This window comes from Labeo rohita, chromosome 16 (genome assembly GCF_022985175.1).
Source record: "Labeo rohita strain BAU-BD-2019 chromosome 16, IGBB_LRoh.1.0, whole genome shotgun sequence".
Classification (NCBI taxonomy): domain Eukaryota; kingdom Metazoa; phylum Chordata; class Actinopteri; order Cypriniformes; family Cyprinidae; genus Labeo; species Labeo rohita.
This window is the reverse complement of record NC_066884.1, coordinates 29,229,749-29,254,264: the sequence shown is the minus strand read 5'-3', so window position 1 is coordinate 29,254,264 and position 24,516 is coordinate 29,229,749. Positions and strand designations below refer to the sequence as shown.

Sequence of the window (24,516 nt, the reverse complement as noted above, 5' to 3'; positions counted from 1 at the left end):
CCAGAACATGTAAATGGTGTGAATTTTGATTTAGAAGCTGAAATTCTGAAGCTGACTTTAATATACAGACCACTGTTTGATGTAATGTTCTTATACCGGGCCATTCACACAAACAAAACAATGATCAAAGCATAAAAGAGCCAAAATGTTTATAACTGTTTGGAAAAATGTAATATACAAACTACACACAGCAACTCCAAAGTTTTAATTTCTGTATTTATCTAATTCAGCTGGTTATAGAAATGCACTTACCAACTGATTTTCCTGGGTAAAGCTTAAGCTTAGGGTATCCTGGAACATGCTCTTCATTCTTAGCCCTAAGTGTGTCCAACTCATGTTTGATAATGTATTGACACTCTGCATTACTGAGAAATCCTTCACCATCTCCTATGAACACAATGTAATAGTGTTATAAAACAACCTGAACCAATACAGTTACCATATTGTACCCTGATGTATCCCTGTTAGAAAAATCAGTCACTTTAGTTCTCACTATTAACTGCAACTTTCGCCTCAATAAACTCCTAATTTGCTGCTTATTAATAGTTAGTAGGGTAGTTGTTAAATTTAGGTATGGGATAGAATTAAGGGATCTAAAATATGGCCATGCAGAATAAGGCATTATTATGTGATTCATAAGTACTAATAAACAGCCAACATGCTACACACAGAAAAAAATGGTGCTTCAGCGGTTCTTTGGTGTGATTGTGGTGCTATATAGCACCGTTAGTGTATAAAGAACCGGTTAAGCCCCTGTCTGGTTCTTCAGCGGTTCTTCAGTGGTTCTTTGGGGTCGTTAAGGTGCTATATAGCACCACTGCCATACAAAGAACCTGTTAAGCCTCTGAATTTGACAAAGGTGCCATATAGCACCTTTTAAAATAGGTGCTTTAAGTACTAAAAGTGGTTCCGCTATGATTACGAGCCAAAGAACCACTTTTAGTGCTATATAGCACCATTTGTTTTTAGAGTGTAGTAATATGCATGCTAATAAGCAACTAGTTAATAGGGAGAATTGGTTCTTAAAATAAACATATTTCTCATATCTAGTTATAGTTAAATCTCACCATTAAAGTCTCTGAAGCTTTCTCTGTTGACATAAGTGAATCCTCTCATTGTCCCATCTTGAAACTCCTTAAACAAGCCTACATCCTCAGCTCCATTTAAGAGCCTCTGCAATGTGGAGCCCACCACAAAAACATTTGGATTAGACTTCTGACCATCCTGAGCTGGAAACAGGAGCTGATCCACCAACAACTCTGCTCCTGTAAACAGAATCACAGTGTTAGGAAATACATGTTCCACAAGGTCAAATTTCCAATAAAGAATAAATGTGCATACAATTTTTGGCAATAAAAACAATTGTCCACACTAAAGAAAAATGTGCATGTGCAGGCAATATCCTATAATAATATTAAACAGACAATTTTTTTGAAATTCTACTTTAAACCACATGTGCCAAGTTCTTTGTAGTTTTGTTAGCTTCATATAGTTTTAGAACATATAAAAAAAATAATGATTCTTAAAATTTAATTATTAACTCGTAAAATATTATACTTGCTTTGTCAGGCTTTGTCATTTTGTCTGTTTTTTTAGGAGACTTTCTGACCATTTTACATTCATATTTATTCATTTATCCTTATATAGGAAGACTGCAAGCAATTTGTCATAGATCTAGCAATATTCATAGTACATGTTCATGTTTAGTGGAAATCTAATTTAGTAAACAAGAAAAATCAGAGGTGAAATGCAGAAAAGATTTTGTGATGACATGTTGGGTGGGGACTGGCAGCTCATTCCACCAGAGAACAGTCATGAGGGATTCATTTCCTTTTTCTCTCTCTCTCTCTCTTTTTTCAGCATAGTGGTTACATCTCATGACTTTGATGTTGTAGACAAATATTTTCAGGAATTTCATATTTGAATTGTTTTCTTTTTTTCTTCAATATTGCATCTGAACAGTTGCAGAATAAGTTAAACCCCAAAATTGTAAACATGCTAATCATAGAAGAGGAATATTCAAGTAATTGTGTATAAAATGGATTTTTAATGTACTTTTGAATAAACAAGCATCATGTCACTGAACCATCATCTGTTCCTAATTTTCATATAAAATTTCATATAAAATTACAAACTGTCTGGAACAACCCCAAATGAATTTTAATACAGAACTGAAATTGTAAACATGCTTATCAAAGAAGAGGCATATTAAAGTTATTGTGTATAAAATGCATTTTTAATGTACTTTTGAATAAACAAGCATCATGTCATTGAACCATCATCTGTTCCTAATTTTCCTATAAAAACAGCTTCATATAATAGCAACTCATATTACTGTTCTCTAGTATTGAAACATTACAGCAGTACTTTATCATTTATCACAGCTTTTAAGTACAATAAAAATTAATTACAGAACTATTAATATCCATTTTACACTGCAGTCTCAGACTATTTTAATTAACAAATAGAGAACTGAGCAGTTAATATGAAACAGTTGCTCCTGTTTGTCATAATCAAGTATCTGCGCAAGCAATATGTATGAAGTAACTTTGCATTTGTATTTCTTCTACAGGCAGAATTTGATATCCTATGTCCCTGACCTCTGTGAAACGCAACGTTCACGTTTGGTGGCTCACAGTGGTTGAGTAACACTGACAGAGGCTCAAAAAAACAAAGAATGGTCTTCAAACACAACTTCAGAAGGCTAGTAGATATTTCAGAAAATATTCAGTTCCTGTCAGCCTCTATCCCTAGATGTAACATGCCAGGGCTCTCACCTCCATTTTGCTGCTTGTCTCTGATCCTGTTTAGTAACCAAGTGATGGCCTCTGCTTTGGTGTCATCAGCAAGCTCCAGGACCACCAAAGGGGTGAACGAAGAGACATCACTGTCAGAAAACGACAAGCCAAGTTGCATTTTTCCTGATCCCTGTGTTACACACAGACGAGAAGAGGCACAGGGCATAAAATTTATAAATAAAACATATCACTCTTCTCAAGACAATACAAAATACAAAAGATACAGGGTGAGATTTTACTTCAAAGTAAATGAAACACCACAAGTAACACCACACAATTTATGCAGTGCAGACCAAGCCGTATTTGCATCCATAACTGCTTAGAAGACTCATGCAAATAAATCATTCTAACAGATAGGTTATTCTGGTTAAATTCATGGCTGGTTAAAAATAAGTATACATTAGAGTATGTACTGCTTGATGATGAATACATATCATACAGTAGAAAATTCACTGTATGACTCATATACAGCAGATAAACTAAGTATTGAACATGTCACCATTTTTCTCAGTAAATATATTTCTAAAGGTGCCGTTGACTTTTTTCAGGGAAAAGGTTTTGAACATATGGAAGGTAATAAGGGAGGTGCAACAATGCATGGAAAACCAAGACACCAGCTGAAATCTATCAGTAATTAGAAAGCAGTCCTGCCCCTTGTCTATGGAAATTAATATTAGGTGGTTCAGTCCCAACACATACAGTACCAGGATGATGAAGATGAAACAAGAGTGGACATTTCAGCAAGACAATGATCCCAAACACAGCTGAGGAAACTCTCAATTAGTTTCAGAAGGTGCTAGAATGGCCCAGCCAATCACCTGACTTGAATCCAATAGAAAATAAGAACTAAAGATCAGAGTTCACAGAAGAGGACCACAGAACCTTCAAGATTTGAAGACTCTGTGGAAGAGTGGGCCAAAATCACACCTGGGAAACACATGTAACTAGTTTTTCCATACAGGAGGCATCTTGAAGCTGTCATTACCAAAAAAAGAACTTTGTACGAAGTATTAAATAAATTTCAGTAGTTCAATACTTCTTCCCCATGTCATTCCATAACTTAATTTCTTAAATTATTTGTTTTGTTTTATTTGTATGTATGGATTGTTTGGGTTGTTGGATTGCATCTGGTGATTTTCATGTCAACTGCACCTTTAGAATATATTTATATACTGTCATATATATATACGGTTCTTTTGAACTTTCTATTAATTAAAGAATCCTGAAAAATGCACGACAAAAAAATAAATAAATAAATAAAATAAAACGCATTAAAAGAGAAAACAGTTATTTATTTAAAAATGTAATAATATTCCATAATATTAAATTAAATGCAGCCTTGGAGAGCATAAGAGACTTCTTTAATTTAATTAAAACATCTTACTGACCTGACCTAAACTTTCGAACGACGTGTATCCATTTTTATAGTCAAATGTTAAAAAAAAATAGGTTTAAAGTGATACAAGCAATAACAAAACTGATGACAAGTTTAGAAGATACTGTTAATGAGCTGGTGCTTTTAAGTGCTATAGTAATTTGTAAATACTTCTTTATGTTTCTCTATGATTCTGTTACTGGTCAGTCGTGGTACTGGGCAGTCAAATCTTTTTGTATAATGGCTGTTAAGCTCTATGTTTTGCTGCTGTCTATAAAGCAACATACAAGTGCTATTTTCGTGTTTCTTGGATCACACCGTGGTGTCTTTCTTTTTATACAAACTAAGCTGGTTTAAGCTTGTTTCCCCAGTCTGACCAGCAGTAATGTACCCAATACCACTCTGAAATCAACTTTGTGGTAATGATCAGCTGACCGACATTACCCCTTACGTATACTTAAGTATCCCTTAAGTGTATATGTAGTGCACATATGTATGTAGTACTGTTTTGTTTTTTATATTAGTATGGAACTGACATTTCACAAATAAGCCATCCAAGACCAGAGATCAAGATGCTTCAGGGCCTGGCAAACTTAAATTTCACATTAAACCAAGTAAAGCTTGGGAAGAATGTGAGGTCATCAGTAAAAATGTTGCTGAACCATAAATTTTAACATGATAATGACACTAAACATGCAAGAAAATCCACAAAAGAATGTCTCAGAAGAAAGAAACTGAAAGGTCTAGAATGGCCAAATCAAAGCCCAGACCTCAATCCAACTGAAATGTTGTTATGGTCTGTACATGAAAGAAAACCCTCATCACACAGTTCTTCTAGCTGCTATAAGAAATTTTGGCCCCACTTTATATTAGGTGGCCTTAACTACTACGTACTTACATTTAAATGAATCATTTGATACAATGCACTTACTGTATACATACACATTTTACATTATACTTATATTAAAAAAAAAAAAAAAATACCTGCATGTTATTACATCTGTCATTAATTTATGTAATCACATTTATAATTACACTGCTGACCCATCCCTTACACCTTAGCCCACCTTTAAACCTACCTATACCACTAAACCTGCTCCTAACCTTATCTGTATCCCACCTCAGTAGCAGCAAAAGTGTTTTGCAATACAATATGAACAGAATAATGTGTTTTCATGTAAGTACACACTAGTTGAGGCCACCTAATATAAAGTAGGACCGAATATTTTTATAAGAACTACTGAAACACATCAAGAAGACACTAATGTAGGGGTGTACTTATTTTCTGCAGTCAACTTTCCATTGTTATTCATTACATCACACTCTAGATTATGTTTTATGTTTTAAATAATCTAAAAATGCAAAATGCCTTCTGTGAGGGTTAAGTTTATGGGAAATATGATAGGAAATATCATTGCTTCAATATTAAAACAACATAAGTGAATGGAAAGTCTCCATAAAGGCACAAAACATATGTGTGTGTATTATTTTGTATCTACCTGCTGCTCGCCTAATGTGATTAATAATGCATGTATGCATCTGCTAGTGAATTATCTCAGTATATGTTCAACATAACATGAACCATTTGAAGATGCATGCATCTTTAACATGCAAAAAAAGTCCCAAAAAATGTAACATTGCATGAAAGGGTGTGGCAAGAAAACAACAAAGAAGATCTCAGTAAAACTAAACCTGCTGGAGTATCCCAGAGTTTGTGGACATCTCTCAGGAAACATGAAGCATGTGAATCTCAATACATTTAACATTTCCTTGGTTGTCCTGGCTGATGACAGTCAACGAGGTTTGACTTCACTGACAGATTATTGGGCGGAGCTAAGCATGCATACCCGACAAGGAAACATACAAAGACAGGCTATATGATCCCACTTACATTTATAGGGATAGATAACCCACAGATGTCACTTTTGCGACCACTTTGCAAAGTTTAAATCCTTGTAAAGTCACATATTAAAGATACAAGCCGTATGTCGGGCCTGAAACCCCACTGACATGTAAACTACGTCTACTTACAGTGTTGCACGGGCGATCAGCTGTCCGGAAAGCGAAACAGACGTCAGTCCAGCGCTTTAGAGGCCCATTTAAGGCACTTGATTTCAAAACTTTGATTTAATCACTGTTTAATTCAAGCGTATGAGCCGGAGAGCTTTAAAGTTAAGGCTGACTTGAGTTCATCCACGTCATCGAGATGACACAGCCCTAATTCTAGATCACACCCACCCACCGTTCAAACCTGTTATACAGACACATAAATATAACAACTGTTACAACTGTGAGTGATTTATAAACACTGATTTAATTGTGCAGTCGAGCCTACAGTAAATGCGCTTGAAACAGATCCTCTACTTATTCGCGAATGCGCCATGCACCATTATAAATTCGTTTTAACATAAAAGAAAATAAACATTATTTGTGTATTTAAACAACACGTATGAAGTGAAAACGACTTCTGGACTGTACATTTCACGCTGATAATAATCACTAGCCAGCTAGGAAGTCTAGATCAGAGTTCACTGTTGACGCTTTTGTCACGTGATCAATGGTAGTGCTGTCCGATTCGTGAGTGAATCACTCTTTTGAACCGGTTCTTTATAATGAACCAGTCTGATTCGCGAAGCCTATGACTCGCTGGCTTATTACATGGGTCGAAACTCTGAATGGTTACCACTATTTCTCTCTTTATGTCATTAGTTTATGTGTAAACTGTTTACTTAGTTACAATAGACACTGAAATATTTATGGATGCCTTACAAGATAGTTGTTACAGAGCAATGCACAATTCATGATATCACAGATGCACGAATGCATAAATATCAGTACAAAAGTAGTTCTTTAATTATCCCAGCAGTTATTTTGTCGCTACCCTGCGAAACCTCGTGAGAGTTTCACGGGAGTGTTTTTTTTTTTTTTTTTTTTTTTTTTTTTTGTTATTTGTTTTTTTGTTTATTTTCTGTCAACTGATTCAACCGATTCAATAGAAAGATTCGACTCATTAGAACAATAACACGTTCACGATTCGGACATTGCTGTCTGATTGAACAACAAACAGGGTTGAAAACATGGCTGAGGAGACAGTGTTAGCGGACACGGGGTAAGTGTGACCCTCTAAATTAAACACAAAAGCATTCAGGATGAAAACGTAAATTAAAGCGTATTTGCGTTGTTACAGTTTTATTTTGCACCGTGTAAGCGAACTGTTTGTGTACTGTCAGTGTTGATCAATTAAACGTAACGTAACATGTTTGTTGTATTCTGTGTTACTTATTTAAAGTCTGCTTTAATTGTTACAATTGTCTGTTTTAATACTCCCTTTTAAAAATAAATATTTTAATTCAACTAATATCGAACTAAATGATTAACTGCCTGGATTCACTGTAATATAATTACTGTGTCTTTGATTGACAGTCGTTTGATTGACAGCTCTTTCACATTCTTTTGGCTTTAGACTGGCACAACGTGTACTGATGTTACTCGGTATTCGTAGTCTCTTCTACAATGTTTTCTGTTTCTTGGACAAGACATTGAGGTAAAATGTGTCCTTAGGTAATTCATAAACCAATTACTAAGTGCCATTACCATTTACAGTACCAGTAGCATGTTTTGGTCACTTTACAGTGTTCATGTTATTACATAAGAACAATGTAATCCTAATAAACAGCATGTAGGACTACTTAATGTGAATCAATATTCAAAATCAAATCTCCAAATCTAACAAATCTCTTCCCTTCTGCTTATAGAAAACTATTTTCTCTGTCTTTTTTCTCTGCTGGCCTAATAGTGTTTTTGGTGGCATTGTGTGGTCAGAGTGTCTTTTCTCAGTGATGTTTTTATTCTACAGGTTCTTAAAAACTGATCAGTTTTGTTCAAGCTGATTAATGAAGTCTTTTAACTCAAAATAAATATGATAGTTTCATAGATTCTTCTTAACTGTCTAAATTAGCAACATTTTTAAAAAGATTCAATGACAGACCCATATCAATTTGTCATTCTAATGAATCAGTCATTGCTCTTGATGACCGTATGCTTTAGGGCAGCAATGGTTGTTCAAGAAAGTACTGGTTTGTTTTGGTTTCTCTTTAGCTTTGGGATGTATAGCCCCACAGTACCCTATACTCAATATGATTCTTTTGTGAAAGTGTGCATAATAAACATTGTCATTAGTAATATATAGTTTAGTAAAATATGTTATTAACTTGTAATATGTATAACATGGGCACTGTAATGTACTTTTTTTTTTTTACAACACAATGCTGCTTTGATTTTTCAGAGTGGGATTTATAAAGTAATTTCTGATGGATATAGATCTTAAATATTTCTGCTATGAAAATAGATTTTAACATGTGCCTCCTTAGTATTTCCTATGTATGTATTTGTTGTTGTTGTTGTTGTTCTTTCTTCTTCTTCTTCTTTCTCTTCTTCTTCTTCTTATTATTATTATTGAAAGAACAAGCATTTTCAGCCATATCATTTTAGTTTCTTTCTAACTAAAACAAGAATGAGAGGCTCACCTTTAATTATATTGTAGGTCATGGTGGATCACTGGCTGGCTGCCCTCCTGGTGCCCGACATCTCAGAGCCAGCTGAAGGAGGCTGAAGAGAAAATGCTGCAGCGTGAGTAACCACCATTGTACCATTTCTTTGTATCAAATTATAAAGTCAAATTAGGCTGGCTCTAGAGTTATATTATCCACATAACTGATGATGATAAATGTATATTGATGTAGCTTTCAGTTTAATTTTGTTGTTACAATTAAAAATAATGTCATAGTTATATACAGTCTACAGTATGTTTTCTTTTTTTTTTTAAAGATTTTTTCTTAAGTAAAAAGAAAGTACAGTAAAAAACATAAATATTGTAAAATATTGCAACAATTTAAAATAGCCATTTTTTATTATAAAATATTTTAAAATGATTTATGTCTTTGATGACAATGAATTTTCATCGAGGCTTGTCTATGATTCATTCTAATATGCTTATTTGGTGCTCAAGATACATTTCTTTTTATCATCAGTGTTGAAAACTGATTGAATGCTGTGTAAGAATAATGCGCAGTGCAGAATGATTTATTAAACACAGAATATACACAGCAGAGCTAGTCTTAATGTATAGAAAGTTCAAAATAACGGCATTTATTTAAGATAGAATTTTTTTGTAGCATTATAAATGTTATTGCTCTCACTTTTGATCAATTGCGTCCTTGCTGAATAAGAGTATTAATTTATTTAAAAATATTTGTTTGTTAATTTATTTAAAAAAGAAATATATAATTATAAGTGTATATGTCTCTATTGTATGCATAAAATAGTGTATATGTATTTAAGCCTTGTGGGAGCAATACTAAAAACAGTGTGTGTGTGTGTGTGTACTTGCCACAACGTGTAGTATACATTACCAAGTATAGTAATACCAGAAAACTTTGACCTTGTGGGGACATTTTTTAGGTAAATCGAACAGAATGAAGTGTTTAAAGAAAAAAAAAAAAAATTCTAAAAATGCAGAACGTTTTGTGTGAAGTGTAGGTTTAGGGTAGGGGGATAGAAAATACAGTTTGTAAATTATAAAAACCATTACACCAATGGAATGTCCCCATAATGATAGGAATACCAATGTTTGTGTGTGTGTAAAAGATAGAAAATACTAAACCTATTAGTTTAATAAGTTGGCATGTTTTTTTGTTTCTCTGTAAAGAAGAAACTTATTTCTTCCCTCTCTTTTCCTTTTATTCCTCTGTCAGAAACCACAAACAAGTTCTGCAGGCAGTTTGTCCACATATCTGATGAAAACAAACTGTGGACATTGATATTTAAGGGGTCAATGGAAAATAAGACCCCTCTGGTGCTGCTGCATGGATTTGGGGGCGGTGTGGGACTCTGGGCGCTGAACCTGGACTCCCTCTCTCAGCAGAGGCCCGTTTACGCATTCGACCTGCTGGGCTTTGGTCAGAGCAGCAGACCTCACTTTAACACAGATGCACAGGAGGCTGAGCTCCAGTTTGTGGAGTCCATTGAACAGTGGAGGGAGAAACTGGGCCTGGAAAGTATGATTATGTTAGGCCATAACCTAGGAGGATATCTGGCTGCATCCTACGCAATCACATACCCAAACAGGTTTGCGACTAAAGAGAATGAAAAGAGTTCAGCTTCAGTGAAATGTAATGTGTATATATATGAAATGAAATATATATGTGACCCTGGACCACAAAACCAGTCATAAGTCGTATGGGTATATTTGTAGCAATAGCCAACAATACAATTATCGATTTTTCTTTTATGCCAAAAATCAGGATATTAAGTAAAGGTCATGTTCCATGAAAATACTGTGTAAATTTCCTACCGTAAATATATCAAAGCTTAATTGTTGATTAGTAATATGCACTGCTAAGAACTTCATTTGGACAACTGTAAAAGCGTCTTTTTTTTTTTTTGCCTTCTCAGATTCCAGATTTTCAAATAGCTGTATCTCAACCAAATATTGTCCTATCCTAACAAACCATATACAAATGGAAAGCTTATTTATTCAGCTTTCAGATGATATAAATGCAAAAAAAATGACCCTTATGACTGTTTTTGTAGACCGTGGTCACATATTTAATTTCAAATATATAACTTCCATAAATTTAAATTCATATTTATCATTTGCAGTTCTGTATCCTGTGTATTACCTGAATTCCAATTTAAATCTGATTTTTAAATCAGCCCTTTGATGAATAGAAATTAATTTCTGTGTGCTGTTGTGTTGTAACTGTGCACTCTGAATGTAAACCACTTTTCTTCACATCCTTCCTGTTTCCCCATTTCCCACATCCTTTACGTCTGTCAGCAGTTTTACCTCCGAATTTGATTCGGAACTATTTTTGTTAGCATCAGATTTCAACGGCATTAGACTTGCAGTGTTTTTGTTTACTGTTGTGTAGTTTCACTTATATCCTCTCCACAAAGATTTTTATTTTAAAAGATTAGTAGAAAAATGGTTTTAGTTGGTGTAACTAATTTTGCTGGAAACTGACCATGAAAAAACAGATCTAATTGAAAACATGCCATAGACTTAGTACACATGTCCTTTTTAACCCAATGTCTAGAGTAAAGCACCTGATTCTGGTGGAACCGTGGGGTTTTCCAGAGCGTCCTGACCCAGGAGACCAAGATCGACCCATTCCTGTCTGGATTAAAGCTATAGGGGCAATGCTGAGCCCATTCAACCCTCTCGCTGGTCTCAGGCTCGCTGGGCCTTTAGGTAAGATTTACTCTAATCTGAGAATGCAAATCAAATGTAATAAAAGTATTAATGAGAAAAAGAGAAATGATAGCTTAAGGCTCAAGATGTGCTTGTATATCTTAAATGATGTGGAAAACCATTTGATAAAGATTGTCATTAATGAAACCAAGGGACAGATTTAGCCAAGACGATGTGCTTGCAGTTTCACTAAAATGATTCCCTCAGTAATTGGAGCATGTCTCTTATCATACCTTTTACCTGTCTCATATCTCATATCTTAATCACATTGCCTTCTGTGTATATGCTGAAGTAAAATTGTTTTGCAAGAACAAATTGGCTTTGGCAGTAACCCTAGGATTTTCCAGAATCTGAATGTTTGTTTTTTGAAGTTCATAGATTAATATTAATGAGGATGTTCCAAACATATTTTATCAAGTTAGCTTTTTAATAACTCATATGGGATAATATTTCATGTCTCGTTCTCTCTTTTTCCTTTTTTTTTTTTTCAAGCGATAATGTTTGATCATGTTGTAACTAAATTTGAGATCAGTCCAAAATTCATGTGTCATCTTAGTTTACTGCTAGTTTAGTATAATATCACCTGGGAAGAAAGTACCCAGTATTTTAGAAATGGCATAACCTCGTACCCAGAAATCCCCTGACTCAGGATTGTTCTAACTTCACAAGCTAGCCCAGACAGAATCAGACTTTTTTTCACATTTTATTTGCTGATTTTTAGAGAAAATAGATTAATATAGTTGAAAGTGTTAAACTGACTATGATTACTATGATATGTGATTACTACTGTGATTACTGTGATTAATTGAAAGCTACTTTAATAAACAACTCAATAGCAATGTGCAGTAGTGGCTGTTGGGTTTTTAATAGAAGGAGGCGCACTAAACTTTGAGTTCTGAGGACCTGGATGTTGTTTGTTTTTCTTCGTTTTTGTCTTTCTCCCTTTTTTTTCTTTTTCTTTTTTCTTGGTAACTGCTTAAAAAGGCCTCTCTTATTATCTTTTAGACAGAAAATGTAAGAAAATTACAGCAAGACAATATGAATATAATTACACTCACCTACCACAAAATCTATCATGTCTGGCACTGTCTGCTGTTTAATGAAAATTGCTTGATGTGGGTCTTCCTTTGATTTGAATTTGTGTATAAAACAAATGTAGTACAAACTGTTTCAAAGAAACTTTACAGAAATCATGATGTTATTGTTAAACTGCCCCTATTAGGCCATTTTTAATATTCCTAATATGGTTTTGGGAGTCTCCTACAATAAGTTTACATGCATGTAAGGTCAAACAACGCTTTTGTCTTCTCAAAATATGCATTTAATATCACCCTCATTTTGCATTTTCTCATTTTCCGATTCTCAAACGATTCGTTCGAAGCAGTTCAACAATTCAGTCTCTGTAAACCCCTCATTTTCATAAGCAGTTGGCCCAGTTTGTTGTGATCGGTCTACCGCGTACAGCGCGTATCGGAACGAGTCGATTCTTTTTTTTTGGGAGACAATAACTTTATCGTGTACTTTAGGCTTTACAGTTTTGCAGATCGTTTGCATTGACATAGCTACATTACACACTGCATGAATGGCAATATTCGAAATGGCATGATAGGGGCACTTTAATAATTTCTTCTTATCTTCATGCCTTATAGTCACATTTAGCAGATTAGAGCTGGGTGATTATATTTTGCATAGATACAAGCAATCAAGCAGCTGAGATATGTATTATAGATCACCCTACGCAAGTATACTGTATATACAGATAACATTGGACATACTTATATATCCAGCTTTATACTGATACATTTTTGCAACAGTATAAACAATCACACAGCCACGAAATATCACATTACTTGAGTTTACTGTATGTATGCAGGTAAAGTATGATGTACACTACCAGTCAGAAGTTTTTGAACAGTAATATTACTTTTATATTTTTAAAGAATTTTTTTCTGCTATTCTACCCTAAGGTACAAATGTGAAAAGGAACATCTTTGTACCTTGCCTACCCCTAAAAGGTACATATTAGTACCTTAAAGGCACATATTAAAAGTACATATTTGTACCTAAGGGTCCCGTCCCGGCGACATAACTGTACCATTTTTTTTTTCTTTCTGACAGCGTACTATTTAAAATAACTGCTTTCTAACTGAATATAAGCTAAATTTTCAGTGTCACATAATCCTTCAGAAATCATTCTAATATGCTGATTTGCTATTCAAGAAACATTTATTATTATTTTATTATTATTATCGATATTTAAAACAGTTGAGTAAATTTTCAGGATTCTTTGATGAATAGAAAGATCTAAAGATCAGTATTTATCTGAAATAAAAAGCTTTTGCAACATTATACGCTATACCATTCAAAAGCTTGGAGTCAGTATGTATGTATGTATGTACGTATATATATATACATTTATATATATATTTCTATAATTAATATATTCTATATTTTTTAAAGAAATTATAGAAATTAATATTTTGTTTAGCAAACATGCTTTAAATTGATCAAAACTGATGATAAAGAAATTTATAATGTTATAAAAGATTTCTGTTTCAGATAAGTGCTGTTCTTATGAACGTTCTATTCATCAAGGAAACCTGCAAAAAAATCTACTCGCATGTTTTTAACATATAATAATGTTTTTTGAGCAGAGTATTAGAATATTACAAGTCAGAATATTAGAATGATTTCTGAAGGATCGTGTGACTGGATTAATGATGCTAAAAATTCACCTTTGAAATCACAGGAATAAATGACATTTTAAAATATATTATTCAAATATAAAAGAGTTATTTTATATTGTAAAAATATTTCAAAAATTTTACTGTGCTTTGGATCAAATAAATGCAGGCTTGGTGAGCAGAACAGACTTCTTTAGAAAAAAAAAGTAAAATTTTTTGACTTTTGAAAAACCTTTGACTGGTAGTGTACTATACGTCCAACTTGTAATATATATTACAATTTGCTCCACCCTTTATAACTAGGTAGTTGTCTAGATTATCAGCAGTTCATAATAATATAATGTAAATAACATTTATACAATGAATTCTTGATATATCAAGGGAGTTTAGCCACCTTTGCATTTTTGTTTTATTTCTATGTGCACTGTAGATGGTAAATAAGTAAAATACTCATTGGTGGTTGGCTGTATTATTTTTTTTTGTTTGTTTTGTTTTTTTTACCAAAAGAAGCAGAATCTACAGTACCTATGGATTGTGCCTCTCGCTTCCCTTCTCCATCTCATCAGATTTGCTTCCTTGTAATTACATTGGCAGTAATTGCATCATTAACATTACAAACAAGAAATACACATTCTGAAGATATGAATAATTAGGGAATTTATTACCATTAAATTGTTCTTCCATTTTCCACGTCAAAATTTTGAGTATGCTGTGCTCCCTGCTGCCTCTTCTAATGAGTCGCCAATGGTTATGTGTAGAACTTTGTGAGTGATGGACGTCCAATCTGGAGAGCTTTCTGATGAGTTCTGCAGAATTCTGAATGGAGCTGGACATTAGTCACTGACTATGGGAACATGTGACACATGAAGGGAAGAATTGATGATAAGATGAAAATTTTATGGGTGATCCATCATTTTTGGATAGATCGATTTCAGGTGGATTTTCAGTTTTTAGTTTTTACAGATGTGTGTTCACATTGTTCTGTAGGTCCCACTCTTGTGCAGACTCTGAGACCGGACTTCAAAAAGAAATTTGCAGCTGTGTTTAATGACAACAGAGTGACAGAATATATTTACCATCTTAATGTCCAAAGTCCAAGGTACTAAATCTGTCTATCTATCTAACTACCTATCTACCTATCTATATTATGCATTTGTAGTGTATGGCCTTGTTCAAGAAATATATGTGTGAATGTTGAAATGCTCATAATGGTCTGTTCTTTGTTATGATTCTAATTTTTGTAGCGGTGAAACAGCCTTTAAAAACATGACCATTCCGTATGGTTGGGCAAAGAGGCCCATGCTGCAGAGAATTGGCCTGATTCACAGCGACATCCCCATTACGGTGATCTATGGCTCACGCTCCAGCATAGATGGCCACTCCGGCAATTCAATCAAAGAAATGAGGCCAAACTCCTATGTAGAGATCATTGTGAGTTCTCCATTCACTGCTTAACACACACTGTCACTCATAGAGACTTTTGCATTGCTTTAAAGGGGTCATATATACTTGATCTTTTAAGATAACAGCTTGAGGTATTATGACACATGGCTGTCCATATTTGTTCAGAAGCTTGGTACACCTAGTCACAGTGAGAAATAAGGAAAAAGCCAGACAGCGCTGCTTCTGGATGTGTGTAGCACCTACCCCTCTGCATATCCTTCAAAGGATTCTAGCGCTGAGTGACTGAAGTTTATTTTTATCAAGATCCCTTGTCATTGTCAGAGAGGCTATTATTGAAGGATAGACTATTTAAATACTATTTTTGACACAGTTCTGAGACACACTGGTGTGTGAGCAACACAAAACATCTCAATTCTCAAGCAAAGAGGATGATTTTTAAAGATCACGTGACAGCATTTCCGTTTTAGTGCATGATATGACTCCACATGATGATAGGCAAGATATCCGTCATTGGGAGCTTTGACTGGATGACATGACTTTCATAAGTAACTTCTTACTCCCAGTGGGAGTTTAATTTGCATAAATTCTAATGTTGGTAGCAGACAGTCTTGTGGAAATAGATTTGCAATTGCTTGAATTGGCAGTCCAAAAACAAAGGTCTTTGTACAATGACTGTGCTCATGTTCCAGACTGACTCCTCTCAACACAAAAACTGAGCTAATTAGTCTAGTTCTGCAATGCCATTGTGTAATCTTAGAGTTATTAGGAAAGTTAGTTGTACAAAAAGAGCCAAGCAACAATATTGCAACATTTTACATCACTATCTGTGGCTGTGGTTCAAAATAAACACCCACCATTTATTATGGCACTTCTGATACCCATATTGTTTTCTTGGTATTCTGTGCCTGTGTACTGTTTAACTAATGTTTAACTTCTTATTGACATGCATTGGTTTTAGGCCATACGAGGTGCAGGACACTATGTGTATGCTGACCAGCCAGAGGATTTCAACCAGAAGATACTTCATATCTGTGAAACAATAAGCTGAAGAATGATGGTGAAGGTATTTCCTGTCGGGAACTCTTCAAACACGGCTTTCCGCAGAACTGTGTATCTCCACATCAAGTTGGGCATGTCAGAAGATTTTCTTCGTGGCATCCTAATTTTGGACCTGAGAGTTTGAAAACCACTTGGTTTGAAAACCACATGTTTGTTTTGCACCACTACTGAATTTTTGTAAAACATTTTTGTGCCAAACAGTAAGTTTGCACTGCAAAAAAAGGCTCATCTTACTTAGTATTTTTGTCTTGTTTCTAGTAGATAATCAAAATTATGTGAAATATTTAGTCTTGTTTCCCAAGGGAAAAAAATCTAAATTAAGTGACAAGATTATTTTTCTTACCCTACTGGCCGATCATTTTACTTAAATTGCTTAATTTAGAATTTTTTACCCCCAGGAAACAAGATTAAACATCTTATGTTAATACTATATTAATAGTTTTTTTTTTTTTTTAAGATTATGAGATTAAAGTTGCAGTATTTCGAGAATAAATGTGAAATACTATGAGAATAAAGTCAAAAATGTTTTGAGAATAAAGTCAAAATTGTGAGAATTAATTCGTAGGAATTATGAGATTAAAGTTATAATATTTTGAAAGTCTATTCTATCTTATTGCCCAAATGGTCCGGATTGGGAACTCTGCAAGAAATTCCAAAGTCTCAGCTTTCAAATTCTGTTAGGGTTTATAGCGAAATATAAACAATATGTCTGACAATGATGTGTTTTTCACGCTCTTTAATGTGGTGTGACAGATGGCTGTATTCGCTTCAGTTTGATTTAAGTCAGTCATCTTTCCGATAATAAAAATGAGACATTTGTTTCATTAAATTAGGCTATACTGATTTTTTTTTTTTATTCATTCCTTCTTATGTTTCTTCGCTTTTATATCTTTTTATAAACTTGAAATGAAGAGGAAAAACACATTTATAATTTGTATTTAGAGATAAAACGACAGAATTTGAAAACTGAGCTGTGTTTTATTAAAAGCAACAAAGCACAAAATTATTACAATTAGACGTTTTTGCGGAGCAGGTGGTGGAATTTTCACAAAGAAATAATTTAATGAATTGATTTACATGAATACAGCTATTTGTCCAGCCACATTAAAGAGCTTTAAAAACACGTTATTGTAAGACACATAGTTTGTATTTCGCTAAAAAACTGATTTTGAAAGCTGAGACTTTGTTTTATGTTAAAAGTACCAAAAGCACAAAGCTTATTGCTATTGGGGGGCTGGCGCACTACAAATAACAAATGCAATCGAAGACATTAAATAATATTTCCAAGCATACTGTCTCTGCGAGTATGACACATGGTATGATTTCTGCTAATAATCCTACGTATATTCAACTTTATTCTTGTAGTATTTCAGCTTTATTCTCATAATATTGCGACTTTTTTCTTGTAATTTTGACTTTATTCCCAAAACATTTCAGCTTCATTCTCGAAACATTATGACTTTATTCACAAACTATTTTGAATATATTCTTGTAGTATTTCAGCTTTATTCTCATAATATTGTGACTTTTTTCTTGTAATTTCGACTTTATTCCCGAAACATTTCGACTTCATTCTAGAAATATTTCAACTTTATTCACTAAATATTTTCGACTTCATTCTAGAAACATTTCAACTTTATTCACTACTAAATATTTCGACTTTATTCTCGAAACATTTCAACTTTATTCTCGAAACATTTCGACTTTATTCTCAAAACATTTCGACTTCATTCCCGAAACATTTTGACTTTATTCCCGAAACATTTCGACTTCATTCTTGTAGTATTTCAGCTTTATTCTCGTAATATTGCGACTTCATTCTTGTAATTTCGACTTTATTCTCGTAGTATTTCGACTTTATTCTCGTAGTATTTCGACTTTATTGTCATAATTTTGACTTCATTCTCGAAACATTTCAACTTTATTCTCTAAATATTTTGACTGTATTCACAAAATATTTCAACTTTATTCTCATAATATTTCAACTTTATTTTCAAAATATTCTGCTCTCGCATTCTTAAAATTTTTTGTTTGTTTTTACGTGACACTAAAATGCCATTGTATCTAGCAAATGCATCTTGATTTAAGAATTTTTATATATTTTGACTAAAAACAACACAAAAATACGTAAGATAAGCCTTAAATTGCAGTGTGCATGTCACATGATTATGATGATATATTAATGTGAAAAAAATGATATTTTTTATAAAAAAATGTGTGATTAGTGATTATTAGCTTTATAGAATAGAACTTAATATATACATATAATCCACAGACAAAATTCTCTAAATCAGAGCTATTAGGCACTTTAATGAAGCTATCATTAAAAAAAAATCCCTTGTTAACTGTTTTTAGTATTGATAATATTTTTATTCACTTTTTTAAACTATCATGAATGTGTTTTAGAGCTTTTAAAGCTTTTTTTGTTTGTTTTCTACCTCATGAAACTATAAACTTGTTCGGATCAGAAGGGAGACAGGTGGAGCAACAGAAAGCATGTATGTTCTCTGGCCATGGAGTTCACTTGTAGTGCTTTACTTAATGTAACCTGAACAGTTTCATGTAAGATTCCCGCAAAATCTTTTTTAAGTGCCTCAGTTTCCAAAACATCTATAATTTAGCCGTCTACTCTGTCATTTAAAATCCACCTTGCCTTCATCGTTATCTGCAGGCTGGTGTTACAGTTTTCACAAATTTGATATAAAGGTTCTGAGCCCCAGGTTACAGTCTGTTAAGTATTCAAGCAAAAAAAAAACCAATGCAAATGCAATGCTTTGGGGAAAAAAGTCAATATTCTGCAAAGGCATTCAGTGATAAATGGGCATTTTTTGTAAAGAACAGTGATTTTAATATCAATATTATTTTGAATTAAATTGAGGCTGTCATAAAGATTTTGTAAACAACATTTGTTTGCGATTATATTTTTCCAGTTTTGACAAATCTATTTTTCATGTGGAAACTCAAATGTCTATTGTTAATTTTAATAATAATAAACTTCTTTTGTGAGTCTCTTGAATACAGCTGCCCCCTGTCCTGAGGGTCATATCAAACACCCTCATCATACGACTCATTGTGGCCAGACCGTTGCCTGGAAACCGTTATGACACAGCAGGTGGAAAATGCTCTCATGATTTGCAGGTCATAATTTATATTGTACATTAAATGTCTTTTTACCTTACCTATAGCATTGATAAATGTCTAAGTATTCCTTATGTTTTTGTAACACTCTCCTTTTGTGGAAAGATATCTTAGGCTTTCATCCAAAACTACAGATACGATATGTTCTTAGCGTCGAATGGTCACCATTCTGAAGGTCTGTACATAATGTCTGTTCATATCCACAAGAGGGCACAATGTAACACTGCAGGGATGTTACCGCCCTGCACCACCCCCACCAACACACACACATACACTCAGAGTCCATGCAGTTAAATCACACACACTTACTGACACTGACTATAGAGTCAATGCAGTTAAGCATCAAGGGCAATGTTAAGCCATTATAACATCCGCTACATCAATAATATGACCCCCCAGCTCGACCCACAGGAAGCACTTTATAACTGCACTTCCTGTGCATGCGGTAACACTGAATGACCAAGAGTGCTTTACTGAGTTAAAGTAAAAAGCACATTTTAGCCCTGAAAGTACATGATAGTCTTGCGGTGCGTGGACTATTAGGTGTCCGATTCTCAAATGGTGCATCATAAATATTTGCTGATAAGACATGGAAAGATGTTCTGGGAAACCTGCGTTCCTAACAGAATGCAACAGACCCTGTGTGCATGAGTTGAAGGCTTGGTCGATGACAGGAATATACAGACAAGTGCACACAGAATAGTGTGTGGTTTGTTTGTGAAGAGCTTTAATGGTATATTCACGAAGCAATACAATGGTATATTCACGAAGCAATACGGAGCTGCTTTTTTCACTTCATTGATTTCAGTTCAGTACGTGTATGCACTACCGTTCAAAATGGCTTGGTAAGATTGTTTTGTTTTGTTTTATGCTCACATGTGTTTATTTGATTAAAACATGAAGTGAAGACAGTGATAGTATTACAATTTTAAGTAAAATTAAATAACTGTATGCTATAATAATATATTTTAAAAAAGTATTTTATTCCTGTGATGGCAAAACTTCTTATAGAAATAATTTGGTAATATGCTGATTTGGTACACAAGATGGTTGATGGTCATCTCATGAGGCCAATGGTAAAAAAGATTTGTACACCGATGTTCAGATTGTCCATATTGTATTCATACTACATACATACATACTTTCATAGAATATAGTTGCTTTTTATGGTCAGCCTCATTAAATGTAGTACCTACACAGAGAGCGCATGGTTTTAAAAGCATACACTTTCAAACAGCCCACTCCACTCTCTTAGGAAAAGAAAATCTGATCTGTTTCTCCTAGACAGCAATGAGATTAAAAGGAGACTTTTGCTCAAGTTTCTTACTTTCACACTTGTCTCTAGTAAGCTCTCAAGTCTCATTTGCAGTTCTAGATTTTAAACTGTGCTCCGATTTGACAAAATAGACCTTTTGAGGTCTGTAGGATTTTGTGTGTGTTTTTGAAAGGTGTCTTATTCTCACAAAATACATTTATTTGATCAAAAATACAGTAAAAACAGTAACATTGTTACAATTTTATGAAATAACTGTTCTATTTTAATATATTTTAAAGGACAAGTTCACTTCCAGAACTGGTGCCCCCAGGTTTGAACTTCCAAAATGCAGTTTAAATGTAGCTTCAAATGGCTCTACATGGTCCCAGCCAAGGAAGAAGGGTCTCATCTAACGAAACCATCTGTCATTTTTGAAACAAACTGACAATTTATTTACTTTTTAACCTCAAATTCTTGTCTTGTTTCATCTCTGTGATGCGCATGCGTAGTCTGTGTAATCCAGGTCAGTACATTTAGGGTATGTTGAAAAACTCCCGTCAGGTTTTCTTCAAAGTCAAAATTGTCCTACATTGCTGTTTTATCTTTATTTATTTATTTTTTTTATATATTTTTTTTTTGGGTTTGCTCTTCTTTGCATGTTCACTTTGTAAACACTGGGTCTGTACTTCTGCAGCGATGTAGGACGATTTTGAAGTTGGGGAAGAAAATGAGATGGAAGTTTTTTGACATAACTGTATTGAACCGGAAAAACTGAGTTCACACAGACTTAGACAAGAAGTGCGTTTGAGTTTAAAAAGTATAGAAATTGTCAATTTGTTTTGAAAATGACTGATCATTTTGTAGATAAGACCCTTCTTCCTCGGCTGGGATTGTTTAGAGCCATTTTGAAGTTGGATTTAAACTGCATTTTGGAAGATCAAACTTGGGGGCACCATTGAAGTCCTTCATATGGAGATAATTCCTAATTTTTCCTCAAGATACATAATTTCTTAAAGACTGAAGAAAGAAAGACACAAACATCTTGGATGACAAGATGGTGAGTAAATTATCTGTAAATATTTGTTCTGGAAGTGAACTTCTCCTTTAAAAGCTAATGTAACTGTACTGAAAACTGAATTGTCAGCAGCCATTACTCCTGTCTTGTCTACTCCTGTCTGCTGAGTGTTGTGCTGCTTAATATTTTTGTGGAAATATAACATTTTGTCAGTAGCTCTTTGCACTAAATAAATAGCGATAGGGGCTATTTACACAGAGCGCAAAAAGCAATGGATGCTACAGCTGAGGTCAAATGTTTACATCCCCTCTTCAAAATCATGAAAAATGTTAATTATTTGACCAAAATTAGATTAATCATATAAAATGCATGTTATTGTTTATTTATTACTTACCTAAATAAGATATTTCACATAAAACATGTTTACATATAGTCCGCAAGGGAAAATAATACTATTATTTTATATTACTATTATAAAAAATTACCCAGTTCAGCAGTTTACATCCCCTTGATACTTGATACTGATTCCCTCGATACTGTGTTGTTACCTGAATGATCCACAGCTGTGTGGTTTTTTTTGTGATAGTTGTTCATGAGTCCCTTGTTTGTCCTGAACAGTTAAACTGCCTGCTGTTCTTCAGAAAAATCCTTCAGGTCCCATAAATTCTTTGGTTTCTCTGCATTTTTGTGTATTTGAACCCTTTCCAACAATGACTGTATGATTTTGAGATCCATCTTTTCACACTGAGGACAACTGAGGGACTCATATGCAACTATTACAGAAGGTTGCTTCAGAAGGAAAAAACAAGCATTAAGAGCCAGAGGGTGAAAACCTTTGAACAGAATGAAGATGTGTGTTTTGTTTTGTTTTTTTGTTTGTTTGTTTGTTTGTTTTTTGCCTAAATATCATATTTGTTAATTTAGTACTGCCCTTCAGAGGTTATAGAAGATAGTTACATGTTTCTCAGAAGACAAAATAAGTTAAATTTACCCTGATCTTTAAATTTAAAAAGTTTTCACACCCGGCTCTTAATGCATTTTGTTTCCATCTGGAGCATCAGTGAGCATCAGTGAGCGTTAGAACCTTATGTAATAGTTGCATATGAGTTTCTCAGTTGACCTTAGTGTGAAAAGATAGAACAGCAGGCAGTTTAACTTTTCAGGACAAACAAGGGACTCATGAATAACTATAAAAAAAACAAAAAATAGTGATAGATGCTATTTACACTAAATGCAAATAGCAGTGGATTGTATTTACACTGTTAAAATAGCAGGATAGTTTCTTTCTGCTATTTATACTACTTATTGCAAATAATGCCAATTATCTGCGCCTTTCACAGCTGAACTGCACATTAAAGGAATAGTTCACCCAAAAATGAAATTTCTGTCATTAATTATTCCACCCTTATGCAATTCCAAAACCATAAAAACATTGTTCATCTTCGGAACAAAAATTAAGATATTTTTGATGAAATCCTTGAGCTTTTTGACGCTGCACAGACAGCAATGCAATTGACACATTCAAGGCCCGGAAAGGCAGTAGGGACATTGTTAAAAGAATAATCCATATGATGTCAGTGGTTCAACCTTAATTTTATGAAGCTATGAGAATACTTTTTGTGCTCAAAGAAAACAAAAATGACTGTGTTCAACAATTTCTTCTCTTCTGTGTCAGTCTTCAACGCACCTTCGCGAGAGTACCATGTGCATTTCTCTGCTTGTAAACAAGGCACAGCGCATCCGGCTTCTACTATACGTCAGATCTCCGGTTCCTGTGTCAGCAGCACCACACGCATGTGTTGTGGTGTGACTGTACCTTGAAGACTGACATGGAAGAGAAGAAATTGTAGAATAAAGTCATTATTTTTGTTTTCTTTGCACACAAAAAATATTCTCATAGCTTCGTAAAACTAAGGTTGAACTACTGATGTCACATGGACTGTTTTATCGATGTCTTTGCTACATTGCTGGACCTTGAACGTGGTAGTTGCATTGCTGTCTATGCAGTCAGAAAGCTCTCGGATTTCATCAAAAATGTCTTAATTTGTGTTCCGGAGATGAATGAATGTCTTATGGGTTAGGAACAACATGAGGGTGAGTAATTAATGCGAAATTTTCAATTTTTGGGTGAACTAACCCTTTAACATCATGCCATTGTGTCTATTTTTATTTCTCCTAAGGAATTGTACTGAGACAAAGTTAGTTCAATTAACTGAAATGTAGAGGTAAAAGAGACATTTTTAAAAAGATGATATCTGTGTTTTTTAGTCCATAAAATGAAAGCCAATGTTGTGTCATGGTCCCCATCGACTTCACTGTATGAACAACTACTCTTTAGAATATGTATTTAGTGTGTTCCACAGAAGGTTTGGACTGACATGAGGTTGAATAAATAATGGTGAGTTTTCATTTTTGGATGAACTACATCTATAAGACAGTATGAGTGTATATACTAGTGTTTAGTAATTTTGCACTAGTTTATTGACAAAACACCATGTCTTGTCAATTTTTTATTGCATTTTCATATTATTCATGC

General features: G+C 34.0%; 2 protein-coding genes across 5 annotated transcripts in view; one reads left to right on the top strand and one right to left on the bottom strand.

Annotated features, from left to right (window-relative positions):
- Positions 1–6,704, bottom strand: part of ano10a (anoctamin 10a) — a 41,079-nt gene extending 34,375 nt beyond the window's left edge. Inside the window, exons 1-4 of one of the 2 annotated variants that reach the window (XM_051131353.1) lie at positions 6,205–6,704; positions 2,778–2,928; positions 1,068–1,265; positions 253–387 (exon numbers count right to left, since the gene is read on the bottom strand). In XM_051131353.1, the coding sequence (XP_050987310.1) occupies positions 253–387; positions 1,068–1,265; positions 2,778–2,916 (472 nt within the window). In that variant the 5' untranslated portion in view covers positions 2,917–2,928; positions 6,205–6,704. The remainder of the gene's footprint in view (positions 1–252; positions 388–1,067; positions 1,266–2,777; positions 2,929–6,204) is intronic. The other variant, XM_051131354.1, reaches the window with a different exon arrangement.
- A 502-nt stretch (positions 6,705–7,206) lies between these two features.
- abhd5a (abhydrolase domain containing 5a) lies at positions 7,207–19,193 on the top strand. Of its 3 annotated transcripts, none has more exons than XM_051131859.1 (8): positions 7,207–7,282; positions 7,637–7,717; positions 8,717–8,802; positions 9,927–10,299; positions 11,271–11,425; positions 15,097–15,208; positions 15,354–15,540; positions 16,472–19,193. In XM_051131859.1, exons 1-8 carry the CDS (start codon positions 7,251–7,253, stop codon positions 16,559–16,561), a joined length of 1,116 nt encoding a protein of 371 aa, XP_050987816.1. In that variant the 5' UTR covers positions 7,207–7,250; the 3' UTR covers positions 16,562–19,193. The 3 variants fall into 3 exon arrangements, with proteins under 3 accessions (XP_050987816.1, XP_050987817.1, XP_050987818.1); XM_051131861.1 differs by having other exon boundaries at positions 7,238–7,282; positions 7,637–7,734; XM_051131860.1 differs by lacking the exon at positions 7,637–7,717 and having other exon boundaries at positions 7,237–7,282.
- The last annotated feature ends 5,323 nt before the right edge of the window (positions 19,194–24,516 follow it).

Coding starts and splice junctions, on each gene's coding strand:
- abhd5a (XM_051131859.1), top strand. CDS start 7,251: ATGGCTGAGGAGACAGTGTTAGCGGACACGGG. Junction 7,283..7,636: donor ACAGTGTTAGCGGACACGGG/GTAAGTGTGACC, acceptor TTTTGGCTTTAG/ACTGGCACAACGTGTACTGA. Junction 15,541..16,471: donor ACTCCTATGTAGAGATCATT/GTGAGTTCTCCA, acceptor CATTGGTTTTAG/GCCATACGAGGTGCAGGACA.